General features: G+C 40.6%; 1 protein-coding gene across 6 annotated transcripts in view; it reads left to right on the top strand.

Moving 5' to 3' along the window:
* Positions 1-7,019: 7,019 nt before the first annotated feature.
* LOC106590027 (neuropilin-1a) overlaps positions 7,020-15,811 on the top strand; it is a 126,811-nt gene continuing 118,019 nt past the window's right edge. Inside the window, exons 1-3 of one of the 6 annotated variants that reach the window (XM_014180515.3) lie at positions 7,020-7,304; positions 9,546-9,997; positions 12,241-12,415. In XM_014180515.3, the coding sequence (XP_014035990.1) occupies positions 9,931-9,997; positions 12,241-12,415 (242 nt within the window). In that variant the 5' untranslated portion in view covers positions 7,020-7,304; positions 9,546-9,930. Of the gene's footprint in view, positions 7,305-7,593; positions 8,176-8,834; positions 9,998-12,240; positions 12,416-15,811 lie in introns of those variants that run through there. The other 5 variants (XM_014180517.3, XM_014180516.3, XM_014180514.3 and 2 more) reach the window with 5 other exon arrangements.

The following is a 15,811-nucleotide window of genomic DNA, read 5'->3' as shown; positions in this document are numbered from 1 at the left end:
CTGTTTATCCACTTGTCTTTCAGACGAGGAGGTGATTGAACATTTTCTTGTGTTGTTTGATGCAAGAAACCACTTTACAAAAAAAATATATATTATTCCCATACCATTATTACAGAGAATCAGTCAAATTATGCTACCCTCTGCCTATTGGCTACTTAGCTTATTCAAGACCATCTCAAAATACAACACTGCCCCTTTAAGACATAAAAATGCTCTTTACCTGATTCACTTTTCAAAGATGGCTAAAAATTGACAGATTTTGTGCTCTTGTAGGAAGCAACCACTCCCCCATTGTTAATTCGTTTTGCATAATTTGTTTTGTTTCGGTATGTTACATTGAAAGTGGCTAATATTGCGTTGATTCAAGCACAATTCCCAAAGTAGAGCGAAACGTTAGTGTTAACTAACTAAAGTTGAGTTAACTTCAATCTCATGATTCTCTGTGTGGGATGATATTTCTTCTGCCAGGCAGTCGAGGGGAGCTGCATGCCCGCGCAGCTTAGAGGGAACATTGATTACAATACTTTATCTTCTCATCCTAGAATCTGAACTGTCACGGAAAATTCAGTAAAAACAACTCCAGAAATGCACCAAAATCTGAATTCACCAGACTGTTGTCTCATTATGTCTTCAGAAATGTAATTAAGCAATGAAGACGGCTTTCAGTCTTCCGTGTCTCCAAAAAAAGGTTTGCTTGATTAGGCATCGAGCATTGGGACATTTCTGTCTGTGATGATATGAATTTGGGGTGCTGCTAGAGTGAGTTAAATGTGAAGGAAGTTAAGGCACGGACCCAATTACAGTGTGATGCTGTCACACACACACACATACGCATGCATTCACTCACACATACATGCACACATACATCCACACACATACATGCACACATACATCCACACACGCACAAACACACACGCACACACAGGGAGACTACCTCATCATTAAGAATCCATCATTCTCTCATCTTTCAACCCCTGAGAACCTCTTCAATATTCTTCTGGCAACATCATGCATATTTATACATACATCCTTTCCACTTCACTAAATGTCATTGTAAATGTTTCTTCTACTAATGAAGGCATTCTAGTCTTTTACTCTTATTTTCTCCATCTCTTCCTATTCTTAATGCTCCTCCTCCAAGTTCCTGCCTATGAGTTTTAGTCCTCTGCTAATTCCATTCACACTTAGTTTCACCTCGCACAATGAGCCTCTGAGGAGAATCCAATCAAATGTCATTTGTCACATGCTTCACAAATAACAGGTGTACACTAACAGTGAAATGCTTACTTAAAGGGCCCTTTCCAACCACGCAGAGAGAAAAATAGTAGCAGTAGCAGAAGAGTATGTGATGAGTCAAACTGAACAAATATATAAATGCAACATGTAAAGTGTTAGTTCCAAGTTTCATGAGCTGAAATAAAAGATCACAGAAATGTTCCATATGCACAAAAGCATATTTCAAATGTTGTGCACAAATCTGTTTACCTTCCTGTTAGTGAACATTTCTCCTTTGCCAAGATAATCCATCCACCTGACAGATGTGGCATATCAAGAAGCTGATTAAAAAGCATGATCATTACACAGGTGCACCTTGTGCTGGGGGCAATAAAATGCCACTCTAAAATGTGCAGTTGTCTCAAACATAATGCTACAGATGTCTCAAGTTTTGAGGGAGCATGCAATTGGCATGCTGACTGCAGGAATGTCCACCAGAGCTGTTGCCATAGAATTGAACGTTCATTTCTCTACCATAATCCGCCTTCAACATAATTTTAGAGAATTTGGCAGTATATTCAACCGGTCTGACAACCCCAGACCAAGTGTAACGACACCAGCCTAGGACCTCCACATCTGGATTCTTCACCTGCAGGATTGTCTGAGACCAGCCACCCAGACAGCTAATGAAACAGAGTATTTCTGTCCGTGATTAAGCCCTTGTGTGTAAAAACTGATTGACTGTGCCCCTGCCCAGTCATGTGAAAAGGATTAGGGCATAATGAATTTATTTGAATTGACTGATTTCCTTATCAACTGTAACTCAGTAAAATAGTTGAAATTGTTGCATGTTGCATTTATTTTTTGTTCAGTACAGTAAGTACAAAAATGTACAAAAGCACAATACAGATAGTCCGATGGCTAACTATTTAGCAGTCTTATGGCTTGGGGGTAGAAGCTGTTCAGGGTCCTGTTGGTTATAGACTTGCATTGGTACGGCTTGCCGTGAGGTAGCAGAGAGAGAAGTCTATGACTTGGGTGGCTGGAGTCTTGGGCAATTTAGGCCCTTCCTCTGACACTGCCTGTAGGCAGAAAAGCTGTCTTTGCTTACAATTAATTCCAATCTTGATCTCATGGAGGCACTATGGGACTCAGTATAAAGGGGAAGTTCTCAGGGTCTCCCTTGTTCCCATGATACAACCAAAGTTGAGGTCACAGACTATGAAAGAGCCAACGCCATCTGAGAAAGCTTTGTCTGACCCAGACGGAAAATATAAAGTCAGAACATTTTCTAGAAGTTCAGCATTGAGTGATGCACAAAAAAAATCTATATGCTCTCACACACACAAAAACAGACAGCCTAGATCAAAACCATTGTTTCAGATATACAGTTGTGTGTGAATTGTTAGGGAAAGTCATTACCAACAGCTGCCAAAAGTGTAAATTAATCTAACCACCACATCAACTACTTCACAATAATGCTGAAAGAAGAGGTAAAGCTACAGTACAGAGGTGACTGTCTGATAATGATACATTCGAAAATATCACCCGTTTTCACAAAGGAAATAGATCTAATATGAATATTACCATACAAATTCATAAAGGTTTTCTATGGCATTGTCTATATTATCATAAGCCATGGTTCCGGCAGTTATTTGTTACGCGGAGTGGAACAGGGGAACCCAAGAGCAGAGTCAGACGAGGAAACTGGGATGAAGTAACCAAGGTATTTATTGAAACACAGGGGGAAGATGGAGTGCAGGCCAGGGGAAGCTCGGGTGGGTTGCAGGGAACCAGGTGCGGAGGCTGAGGCGAGAGGGGTTGGGACAGGGTAAGCAGGTCCAGAGGGGAATCCAAGGAAGTAGTAGAGTGGGGAATCCAAGACAGAGTAGCAGGATGACGAGATGTGGAACTGGAGACAGGGACCAGAGTCAGATCGGGCGGAACTGTAGCGGAGAGAAAAACAGAGTCAGGTCAGGAAAACAGGCACAACAGGATCTAACCGTAACAAACAGCTAGAAGCATAGACTGACTGAGCAGAGATTACAATCTGGCAGCGTGGAAGTGGCAGGGCTGAGTATTTGTAGACGTCTTGATTATGGAACAGGTTGCAGCTGCTCTGACTCCAGCACACCTGTCTCCGCCCACACAATCGCACACACACAGAGAGAGAGAGAGAGCGAGAGAGAGAGAGAGAGAGAGAGGGAGAGAGTACTGGGGGAGTGGCGGCAGGTCAAGGAGACACAGGATAAGCAAAGGAGGGCGTGGCAGAAGCAGATGTAACATTGCTGTTCATATAGCAGGATTAACCAGTGTGAATTTCTGGGCTCAGTGTGCCATACCATAGGCTTGATATGACATCAGGACTGGCACCACACACCCAGTAATTTGAGGCATAGCTGAAAATATTGCCTTTATTGTGCAGCTGTAATTGGAAAACTGAAATGGCGGCCCCTTGAAAGGGTGGCCATATTTTGTCTGAATTTCAAATGGCACCCTATTCCTTATAAAGTCCACTACTTTTGAAAAAAAAAGTAGTGCACTAAATAGGGAATATGGTGCCATTTTGGGGACGCAGCCTACATTAACCCTGACTGAGTATAGTCTATTTTCCATTGATTAGAAAATAAATATTGAAATCTTTCATCCTGAGTTTGTATGGAATAAATGAAAATGTGTTTTGTTCAATGGGGCAGTACTCTTCTGTTTCAGGGAAAGAAGAATAAGCAAGAAGAAGGCAAGGCTCCCCTAATGAAAACAGACCGTCAACTCAGCTCACGATGGAGCAAAAAATATAATGTCTGTCTTTGTGCTTTGGCTAATTATTCCAGGAATGTATTAAAGATTACTGTGGGATGTGAAGGAGCAAATCCTTTAAATGGCTCTCTCATTGTTCCCTCACAATCCCCCTCATTTCAGATATGGCAGTAGGCAGCCGCCCTTGTGAAATTACCCTGTCCCATTATTCCAAAGCCTTGTTATCCACAAGACACACAAGTCTAGTTAGTGGCGCTTTGATAGAGGGGCTCAATACCTCTCTAACGTAGAGTGTTATCTGAAAAAGGGGGAATTACCAGTGGTGAGTGGAATAAAGCAGCTCATTCCTTTCTCTCTAGGAAGACTACAGACAGATACCATTAGCCTGGCTAGTGCCATGATTGTCTTATCTTGCTCCATTTCTTTATAGGGCTATGGTATATAAACAAAAACACACAAACAACACTTCATTTAATATTAGCAATTTATTTGAAGAAGAGTGGAATCTATAAACTTCAGTATTTTTTATTTGTATTGGTGTTCATAATTTTTAGGCCTATACAGTCCTCATATAGGCTATAGGCCTATTATTATACATTCTTAAGCAGGCTGATGTGAAGACCAGCAATCCAAGTTGTAATGTTTTATGTAATGAATTCATCATATGCAGTATACAAATGAAACCCTTTTTGATTTTGATAACTTTCACTGTATCAGAGACTTTTCTTCTGCATTGCAAGTTTGATTGAATGAAGGCCCAAGACTCTATTTATAATTATAAACTGGGTGGTTCTAGCCCTGGATGCTGACTGGCTGAAAGCCTTGGTACCAAGGGTATGACAAAACATGTATTTTTACTGTTCTAATTACATTGGTAACCAGTTTACAATAGCAATAAGGCAACTTTGGTGTTTTTAGATTATGGCCAATATACCACGGCTAAGGGCTGTATCCAGGCATTCTGCATTGCGTAGTACACAGTAATGATGTATGGGTAAAATCACTGCGGAAGCCCCATATTCCAAGCTATGTGTTGTGATAATTCGCTGTTCGCTCTGTAACCTGTTCATTCATATGCCTTGCGACGTGAAATATACGTAGGCCTAAAGGCCGAGACAATAAGAAGACGGTGGCAGAATAAATTCAACCACACCTGTGTTTTATCACAAAACCGGATAGCAACCTCTGTCCAGTAAAGTCCACAAAGCATATTGCATGTACAGTAACAGACAGTTACATGACCTATAGCATAGTCAAGCAAATTAATGTTTCTGACATTTTCGGACCACTAAACAATTATTGATTTAGAACCACAGATAGTTACTGCAAGTGGCAAATAAAACAGGAGGTACCTCCACCATTTCAACATCATCAAATCATCTCTGCTTAGTCTAATACAGTGACAACTAAAAGATAGCAAAAACAATTTAGTCCAATCAACATAAGCTAAATATGATGTGGCCGTGTGTGTGTGTGTGTGTGTGTGTGTGTGTGTGTGTGTGTGCCATCCTTCTCTCTTTCATCTTGACAAAACGGTCTATCACTCTGTCATTGTAACGGTCGTCGTAGGAAGTGGACCAAAATGCAGCGGGTACGTGAATGCTCATATTTATTTTATTACGAACACCACACAAAAACAACAAAACGAAAAAACAAACAACAGCTAACAGTTCTGCAGGCTAAACATAGCAGTGCACAAATACAACTTCCCACAAAGGGACAGGTGAAAACAGGCTACCAAAGTATGACTCTCAATCAGCAACAACAATGTACAGCTGTTCCTGATTGAGAGCCATACCAGGCCAACACAAAGAAATACACAACATAGATAGAACCTAGAATACGACACATAGAACATAACCCAAAAACCCCGGAATACTCTAACCAAATACCCCTCTACATAAACACATACCCCGAACCACATAAAACAAATACCCCCCTGCCACGTCCTGACCAAACTACAATAACAAATGACCCCTTTACTGGTCAGAACGTGACAGTCATACAGTACACACTTTTATTTTTTGTTGTCCTAGGCTACCTGGCTAAAATGCTTGCTCGTTAGCCTAACTACCATTCATGGGCAATGTTAGCAAGTTAACATTACCCTTCTACATCTAGCTACTTATTGAACTTCCATCCTCTCAGGCCAAGGACACAACAATGTATGACTTAATGGTTGGATCAGAATTGCTGTTATAATCATTGGCCAGTATGGAGAATTAAGTAAAACCACAAGTCCAAATACCTATCTCCATCCATGGTTAATTTAGGAAAGGGACAGTTTTAGCTAGCTGGCTACCTAGCCACCAGAGGACAAAAACACAACGAGATGTATGCTCTCAATGGGATTTGATAGGAGTCACGCCAAATCCAAGCTGGCTTCCGTTGACAATGTTTTTTTAGCTCAACGCTGATTGACACACTTTTTATACTTTTTTTTATCAAGGGAGGCCAAATGCTCGCTGGCTTCCCTCGCATTCAATGCTACGGGCTGAAAAAACTTAAATGTACTATTTACATACGTTTTCAGACCCTTTACTCAGTACTTTGTTGAAGCACCTTTGGCTGCGATTATAGCCTTGAGTCTTCTTGGGTATGACGCTACAAGCTTGGCACACCTGTATTCCGGGAGTTTCTCCCATTTGCAAAAAAAAATCTAAAAAACTGTTTTAGCTTTGTCATTATGGGGTATTGTGTGTAGATTGATGAGGATTTTTTTTTTTTTTGATTTTAGAATAAGGCTGTAAATATAACAAAATGTGGAAAAATTGAAGGGGTCTGAATGCTTTCCGAATGCACTGTACCATATACACTCAGGCCTTATTGCTTAAGTATACACTTCTTTGGAAATATAGAAGTCTTATAGGCATTAGGGAATTCCCCAAGATGCCTCCATACCACCTACTTTAACCTTATCGTGTGAACTCTCTGTCGGAGGCCGTCTCCAAGACACCTTTTCTGTCTCCCAGACCCTCCAACCTCGGTGCCACCCTGGTGTGTTGAGAATGCAGTCTGAGTCAATATTTTCAGCAACCCCCTAAATATCAGGGCCGGATATCTTTTTTATGTGTTTGAGGAGATTCATTTCAATAGGACAGCAATGGAGGTTACATCTTTATGTTAATGAATAGCAATCTCCAAAGGACTTTGGAACGTCGTGTGTTCAGCTTGTTTAAATTGTCATGTCAATCAATAACTCACATTTGTTTTATTTTCAAAAGACATTATTCAAATCATGACACAGGGTTTGTTTATCCTACTTCTTGGTCAATAGGAAGTTCCAAACACACAGCCCAGGTCTCAACAGTACTAGACACTTCAAGATGCCGGTCAGTATTACATTTGAATTTCAACACATTCAACGTGAGAGCTTCAGAAGACTAATATCTTTTTAATGTAGAGAATGAGTAAAATTATTGGCAGTTGTAATGTCAGTGCTAATGATGCGAGTGTGTTCAGATGTGTCCTACTCGAATCCACTTTGTGACATAGATCTATGTACTGCGACAGCAGTTTAATCTGCAACTCGATAGCCGATGCAACCCCCTGGTAAAGGCGCGTTTGACTGGCTAGCTGGGTCTCGAGACGCCGGATACTCCAAACCAGTCCTATGTTCTCAGCAGCGCTATAGTAGCGGAACACAGCAGTCAGAAACAAGAGTGGTGCGTGACGCGCAGTACAGATAGAGCAATAAGGAATCGGCCTACATTCAATTCAATGCATACAATCAATCAAGGATCTATACAGGAGATATCTTCTCTAATGCTGTGATTTCTTTTGACTGGCTGTCAAAAAAAGGGCTGTTCATTGTTAGCGCAAATCCCGTTTCCCTCACTTGTGACGGCGGAAAGGTGGCTGTCTATGCACTGAGTTGAGTGTCCGAGATATCGGCAGCGGCTGCGTGCCTTTGAGCGGAGAAGAGGAGTTGCACTATAGGGCTGCCCCAGACCGGTCCCAGCGTAAGGTTGCAAACATACAAGCTATTGATTGACTGGTTAAATACTTGGAAATTGACTTCCTCTCTCATCAGCTGTGGAGACCTGTCCTTTCCTGTGGTGATTTTGATGTTTACGGATTTTGGAAAGGAGTCCGCAGCGTTTGATAGAGAGAAAGAGAGAGGGGTTACTGTCAGCCTGCCGATAGCTGCTTCGCTTCGATATTGGATACATATGGGGTTGTGAATGAGTCTACGAGACACAGGTGATTGCCGTTTGCTTGCTTTACGTGGCTGGGTTTAAATCAGGAGAGGCAGAACAATGTTGCCTTATGGAGAGCACTGAGTGAAGAATGCTTTTAGCTTTCATTCACATGGTTTTGAAAATACACTCAATTTAAGTATTATCTCTCTGAACAGCATAGGACGCAGGGAATGCAAGTTGTGTGGTGTCTATAAGAATATTGCTTTAAATGTTGAATTACTCTGTAATTCAGATTTCCACATGTAAGGAATGTTAGACGCCTTTGGATTCGTGTCAGAGAAGTTGCATACCATTTAATCATAGATGTGACCTGGTGAGCATAGCAGCTTGTCGAAAGCATTTCATATTGAATGTAATTCCTTCTTGTGTGCAATGCCATAAGAACAGACAGTTTGAAAAGCCAAATTGCTTGATGCTTTGCACTTCTATTGGTTTTCCCTAAGTTTCAATGTGGCGTTTTAATGAATGCTCTATCATGATTCATGCTTTAACTGTAGGTTGTCATTGTAAATAAAAATGTGTTCTTAACTGACTTGCCTAGTTAAATAAAGGTTAAATAAAATACAAAATAAAATACAAAATGTTTTTAGAAGTAGTATATCTAAGTAGCCCATTAATGGGTAAAAATAGATCAATGTTAAAATATATGAATATTTCAAATCAATATCTCTTCTTTAGAATGATAATTCGATATTGAATACAAAATAGAATTGAGGCTATTCTCTCCTAGGGAGCTCAATTTATTCCGAATTAGCATAGTAGCTTTGAGAGAAGTCGTTTGGCACATAAACATTCAAGTTTCGGAGGCAGACAGTGGTCTATGTTATTGTTCTCCAGTAGTGATGTTTGTTAGCATAGTTGATTAGGGAGTTTAGTGGCATCTTACACAGTGTGACAGTCCATCTATAGTGAAAGAGAGAGAGCGCCCGCGCCTATACGCGGACACTTTCAGGTCTGGCTGGTGATCTGCGAGTGAGAGCGAGTCTAGTGAGTCTCGGAGCAGGAGCCGAGACCTCCTCCACTAATAAAGAGAGAGGGGGCTTCCAAAGGTTGGGCTTTGCACATTTGTAATCAAACCAATCAGAGACCCCTCTGAGATTTCGGCTAGAGCAGCCACTCTGAGGCAGGCAGCACACTATTTCAAAAGAAGAAAAGCGTTCTCAAATTAGGGGGTGTATCCATCGCTTTAAGCCCCTTTTATGGCAATGCCTTTCGCCAGATGTTAGTATTACTAGTTCGTGTCCTGTCAGATTTGAGAATGAGCAGGGCGCGAAGGAGCACAACACGAGCTTGATTTGATGATCTGCCCACTTTTGAAACGAATATCATCACCACTGCTACTGCTTACTCTCAATATTTATTTCCATTTAGCACCGACGGTTTACCTCTTGCCTTGTCATCGTTTCCAAGGAGTTGAAACGGGAGTTGTTGGTGCTGGTGCCTGGGATTTTTACTTCTTCCTTTGCTAGCTCCGATTACTTGTGTGGAGGAAATGGCAACGCCAGCGTTTGAGAGAGGAACTCAACTGGAAGAGGAGAGAGGAAACTGGAGCTGAATGACAGGATGCAGCAGACAACCTGAGACATATCCAGACACATTTCAACTGCCTCAGTCAAGACACTTCTGCTTTATTTGTTTTCCTTCAGCCCCAAGCTTGAAAATAAGGAAGACTAACACGGCCTGAAAAACCTTTGGAGGAGTTTTATTTAGGTTCGTTTTTTGTTTTTCCTATGAATATTTTTCTAACAAAACAAGGATGCATTGTGGATTAGTGCTGTTCCTCTTAATGGAAATCTTCTTCGTTGCTAAAGCTTTCAAAAATGGTAAGTGACAACTAGTATATGCTGGGATACTTATCCTGGTGTTGTTAAAGGCCCAATGCAGCCACAAACATGATTTAGCTGTGTTTTATATATCCACACAATGAGGTTGGAATAATTCTCTGAAATTGTGAAAATTATGATAATACCATTTTAGTGTAGCCTAACAGCTGTTTGAAAAGACAGCCTGAAATTTCAGCCTGTTTTGGTGGGATGGAGTTTTGGCATGCCTGGTGACATCACAAGGCGGTAAATTAGTTATTAGACAAATAAAAAAGAGAGTTCCAAACCTCTCTGCCAATTACATCCTGTTTTCAGTTTTCCCCTCCTCATTCAGACCACTCCCAGACAGTCCTAGCAAAATTTGGCTTCTTTTTAATTGAAACAATCACTGTAACGTACTTAATTGTTATTTGATATTGAGACAAAAACTGCTGCATTTGACCTTTAAGGACACATGAGTCTCAAAACCTCCATTCACCTGTCAAGTCTTCCCCGCGGGTGAGTCCTGTCATTGCCACCGATTTATCATTTGAGTGTGCAGGTTCTTCTATTTTTGTAGAATATTATGAAAAGAGTCTGTCAAAGTTAGGGTACAGTAGTAGGCTGTTTCTTGCTGTAGCATATAGGCGACACTTAGCCTAATTGTTTCGTTTCTATGAGTAAACTTATTTACGAGAAAAACTAAAGAAAGACAAGGAAAGAACTTGCTATATTTCCCATTCTCTTGAACATCGCATTGTCACCTATCCTATTCAAAACTAATTTCAAGTAGCCTACTTTACATGGCAGATTGTAGTTATAATCCAAACGCATGACTGCGCACACATAAATAAAGATAAACTCATAAGGTAATTTGGGCTACTTGAAGTAGCTTGCCTCGAGACACAAGAAAGTCGCGTTATTCTCTGGCGCTTGGAGAAGTGGTCTGTATGAAAAGAAAAATACGTTTTATAAGGCGATAATAATTTCTTAATAAAGTTTAGTCCGCAAACGAAAATAGATGGCATAGATATTTGGTGATAGGCCTGTGTTTTCATACCCCCAATCCACAAATAAATGTAGCCTACATATGCTCGCCACATATAATCTTGGAAATACTCGGGTTTATAATACTTTCGAATTGTTTGGCGTTATTGCCATATGATATATTGTCTACAAGTCACATGGCACCATATCGGCCATTCCTATCGAAGCTCAGCCAAACCCCGCACAGCCACAGTGTAGTTAGTATCCGTTCCCAGTCCACTCTCAGTCCTCTACATTAATCAATGACTTCCTGCCAGGGCATATGTCCCTTAGTCATTACGAGTTGTTCTAGCGAATTACTGTTGGTGACATTTCACAGACTTAAACATTTTTCAAGCGTAAAAGTAAGAACATCTATAATTTTCACTTGGGCTATAAGTGACTAACATATTCATCCTAACCGTTATGCCCCAACATAAAACACCAATAGTGATCGATAATAACACTAAATAAGAATAATAACACTAATTACACTTTTGGTCATGTTTGTGAACAACTGTATAGTTAACGTCAAGCCTGTAAAAAGTCTAATCTGAGCAAATTGATACATTTAAAATAGATTTCGAGAGCTTGGGACTATAAGGTTCTATCAGAAATAATGTGATTCTGAGATAATTAGCTTGAATTAAATTAGACATCTTTATATTGTATTCTTTTTAACTTAACAACCTAAATTGGGGTACATAGAGTACTATATAGGTAGAGAACATTGAACAGAACAAGGCTATGTCAATAACATTTTTTTTTTACAAAAATGCAGATAGAACCACAGTCCCAAACTCTTGATTTCTCAGATTTGGCTCCCTAATTGTTAGCATTTTGATGGTCAGAAAGGATTTATCTTACCCGTGCGTCTTTACGCGTGTAACCTATTTAAAGTAGCCAAAAGCATATTCAATTGGTCTAGTTAAGCCATCTTTAGACAATGTAGGACAATATTTGTATGGCGTGGGTGGGCCTATAAATGATGATCCTGAATTTACTTTTATAATGATTGTTTTGACATTCAGATCAACTCAAATCCAGTTTGATTTTGAACAGATCCCCCTCATCTCCATCTCTACAATAATATAGCCTATAGTTTACAACATCTAGGCTATAATTGCTTATAGCACATACTCTTGCAAACATTATTGACTCATTTAATCTCTGTAGGCTATCTGCGTTGCTTTGGGCTGTTGTGCTAACTGTATTTTTTCCCACGTTCTTTCTTGCAGACAAGTGTGGGGACAACATCAGAATAACGAATGCAAATTACCTCACTTCACCTGGCTATCCGGCATCATATTTGCCATCTCAGAAATGCGTTTGGGTGATTACAGCGCCTGGACCTCACCAGAGAATTCTAATCAACTTTAACCCGCATTTTGATCTCGAGGACAGAGAGTGCAAGTAAGTTGGCTGCCCTCTACTCCACTCGTGCATATTGTACATGAAACCCCGCCATCTAGTGGTCGTGGAATTCTTGAGCGCGCAGTACTGGGCAACATGAGTGTTGAAAAAATCCTTGGTTTGGAGTTTCTTTGCTTGTCATTGTTTGAGAATAATTGTATTACTATGTTGTAATATTTTTACTGTTATCATGGTTTCACATCATTGAGGAAGTAAGCCCATTTAGTGGATGTCTAAACTCATTACCCTTCTTGCTGGGTTAGTTACAAATCCCTGTTTAACTTTTAAGCTGTAAGGTATTAAACCAGACTAGGGCTAAACGGTTAACCTGGCAGCTGCCTATGAAACCAGAGCTCCATAGTAATGTGATGAACCTGCTGCATCCCTGTGTCAGTGGTGCCCTGAGGTGAAGCAAGACATGCAATGCCTTTGCCTGGGCTGACTGGCTCTTGCCTCTGTCTTAGACTGCACCCCTACCCTCCACCCTGCTCTCTCTCTCTGTGTGTGTGTGTGTGTGTGTGTGTGTTTACGTGCATGTGTGTTCCTTCTGAGCCTTTGTTTATGCTGGAGGGGCAGCCAGAGAACACGCAGAGTGAATACGGCTGGATACTGTTACTGTATCCCCACTACGCACTACGCCCAAGCTCAGCTCTTTCTCTCGCTGCTACGCCCTTTGTGTTTTCGCTGAATACAGTGTAGGTCCAAAGATTGTGCTGTTTTATCATGATCTCTATCCACTGTGCACAGACGTCAGTTCAACAACTATAGTTTTGATTTACATTTGATTGAGTTGTCAACAAATTTGAATTCAAAGTGAAATCAACCGAAAAAGTTAGGTGAAAAAAGAAACTGTAGGTATATACCGCCTTAGTTGTGTCTTTAAAGGGGCAGTCTGCGATTTACTGCCTGGTTGACAGCTCCTGTCTTCCAGAGAAGGATCCTGATGGTCCTGACTTCTTCTGGCTCAGGTGTCACTACCCAGCATCTGTTAAAGTGTCCCCAGATCCAAGGTTGCGCAGAGGGACGGCTGTGTGTGCACGTGTGTGTGCGTGCGTGCAAGTGCGTGTGTGTTTGTTAATAAAATTAACCAGGAATGAGTTTCCGGTGTTTTTAAAAGCACACTCTAAAAGTCAAGGAATGTAACAAATCAAATGGCTTCCCTTTTTCAGTTAAAATAAATGTACTCAGTGAACTTCAAGTTTGATCCATTTTGGTATCGTTTTTCAAATTACTTCTGCCGTTCGTTTCAATCCAAGGTCGATTAAAGTTTTCTGTTTTCCAAGTTGGTACTGAACTGTCATGCCGTCAATTGCTTGTCTGTCTGTACATTTGTTAGTTGTAGATAAAGAGCAAGTTATTTTTCTTGTCCCTGCCATTGCCAAATGTGCTTGTTATGTTTGGAGCAGAGCCAGGGTGTAATGTGTATATTACTGTGTAATGCTGCCCATAGAGTGGTCACGGGTTATAAACCTCAGTGCTAGAGAGAAACACACTAACAACTGATTTGCAGAGACGTCTGTAAAACTTAATCAAGTCTAGTGACTCATGTGGTTCACACAGTTATATGCATACTAAATGGCACCCTATTCCCTACATAACGCACTACTTTTGACCAGAGCCCATAGGGTTTTCCATAGGGTTCTATTGAAAAGTAGTGTACCACATAGGGATAAGGGTGCCATTTGAGATACAGTGACATACAGTGGAGAAACAGGGTCAGCTTGATCTCAAGGCTCTTCTATTTTAACCACCTCTCCTCTGCTCAACTTGGTCTGCTACTGTTTCATATGTAATGTTTTAATGGAGCGGTTTTCATTGAACTTTAGTTCCACAAGTTCCACTTTACTATTTCACCTTGTAATGTGTTCACTTTAGACTGGCTGAGGAAGATTGTCAGTGACATTGTCTGGATGCCAAATGGAACCCTATTCCCTACATAGTGCATTACTTTTGACCAGAGCCCATAGGGTGCAGTTTATTAAGATGCAGTCATTCAATTACTCTCACTCAAAAAGTTTCAACTCAAGTAGCCTAGTGGTGCTTTGTAAAGTGAATGCCGCTGTTGTGTTGATAGCAAGAGGGACATGTCATATCTAAATCAATTCAGGCTTGAGAGGGAGAGGCATGTGCATGATGGCCATGGTGTCTTTGTTGGTAGATAGCGGTTCGGTTGGTTGATGTGATTTGTACAACAGCAGTAATCAGACTACCATGGGCTGTCTAGTCGCAGCTCGACTCACACAAACACCTCTTACATACTGGAAACTGATAATTGCCAGCACCAGAATGGCGACATTGCCTTCCTTATCTGATGGACCAGTGGGTAGGGGGGAAGCAGGCAGCTACAATGCATGCTTCAGTGCACTCCCCTGCAATCTAATTAGTGGTCCAAATGGAACACATATGCTATACATGTGCTCCTACATGACAGTTATCAACAAACCAAACAAGAAGCAAGCTGAAAGTGCTTGTAAAAACCGTCAGTGGCTGAGCCTACCTCTGTTGTAAACACGTGTGACTGCTGGCACTCCCTCCCTAACGGGTTTGTTTGGAAGGTTAGGGTTATGTCCCAAATAGCACCCAATTCCCTATGTACACTACCGGTCAAAAGTTTTAGAACACCTACTCATTCAAGGGTCTTTCTATATTTATACTATTTTCTACAATGTAGTGAAGACATCAAAACTATGAAATAACACATATGGAATCATGTAGTAAACAAAAAAGTGTTAAACAAATAAAAAATATTTTATATTTGAGATTCTTCAAATAGCCATCCTTTGCCTTGATCACAGCTTTGCACACTCTTGGCATTCTCTCATCCAGCTTCATGAGGCTGTCATTGTAAATAAGAATTTGTTCTTATCTGACTCGTCTAGTTAAATAAAGGTTAAATAAAAAATTCTAAATAAATAAGGTAGTCACCTGGAATGCATTTCAATTAATAGGTGTGCCTTCTTAAAAGTTAATTTGTGGAATTTAATTCCTTCTTAATGCGTTTGAGCCAATCAGTTGTGTTGTGACAAGGTAGGAGGTATACAGAAGATAGCCCTATTTGGTAAAAGAACAGCTCAAATAAGCAAAAATACATGAATGTTACATTTTAAGAACTTTGAAAGTTTCTTCAAGTGCAGTCACAAAAACCATCAAGCGCTATGATGAAACTGGCTCTCATGAAGTACGCCACAGGAATGGAAGACCCAGAGTTACCTCTGCTGCAGAGGATAAGTTCATTAGAGTTACCAGCCTCAGATATTGCAGCCCAAATAAATGCTTCACAGAGTTCAAGTAACAGACACATTTCAACATCAACTGTTCAGAGGAGACTGTGTGAATCAGGCCTTCATGGTCAAATTGCTGCAAAGAATCCATTACTGAAGGACACCAATAATAAGA

This window comes from Salmo salar, chromosome 29, assembly GCF_965601325.2.
Source record: "Salmo salar chromosome 29, fSalSal1, whole genome shotgun sequence".
NCBI lineage: Eukaryota > Metazoa > Chordata > Actinopteri > Salmoniformes > Salmonidae > Salmo > Salmo salar.
This window is presented reverse-complemented; position numbering and strand designations above follow the sequence as displayed.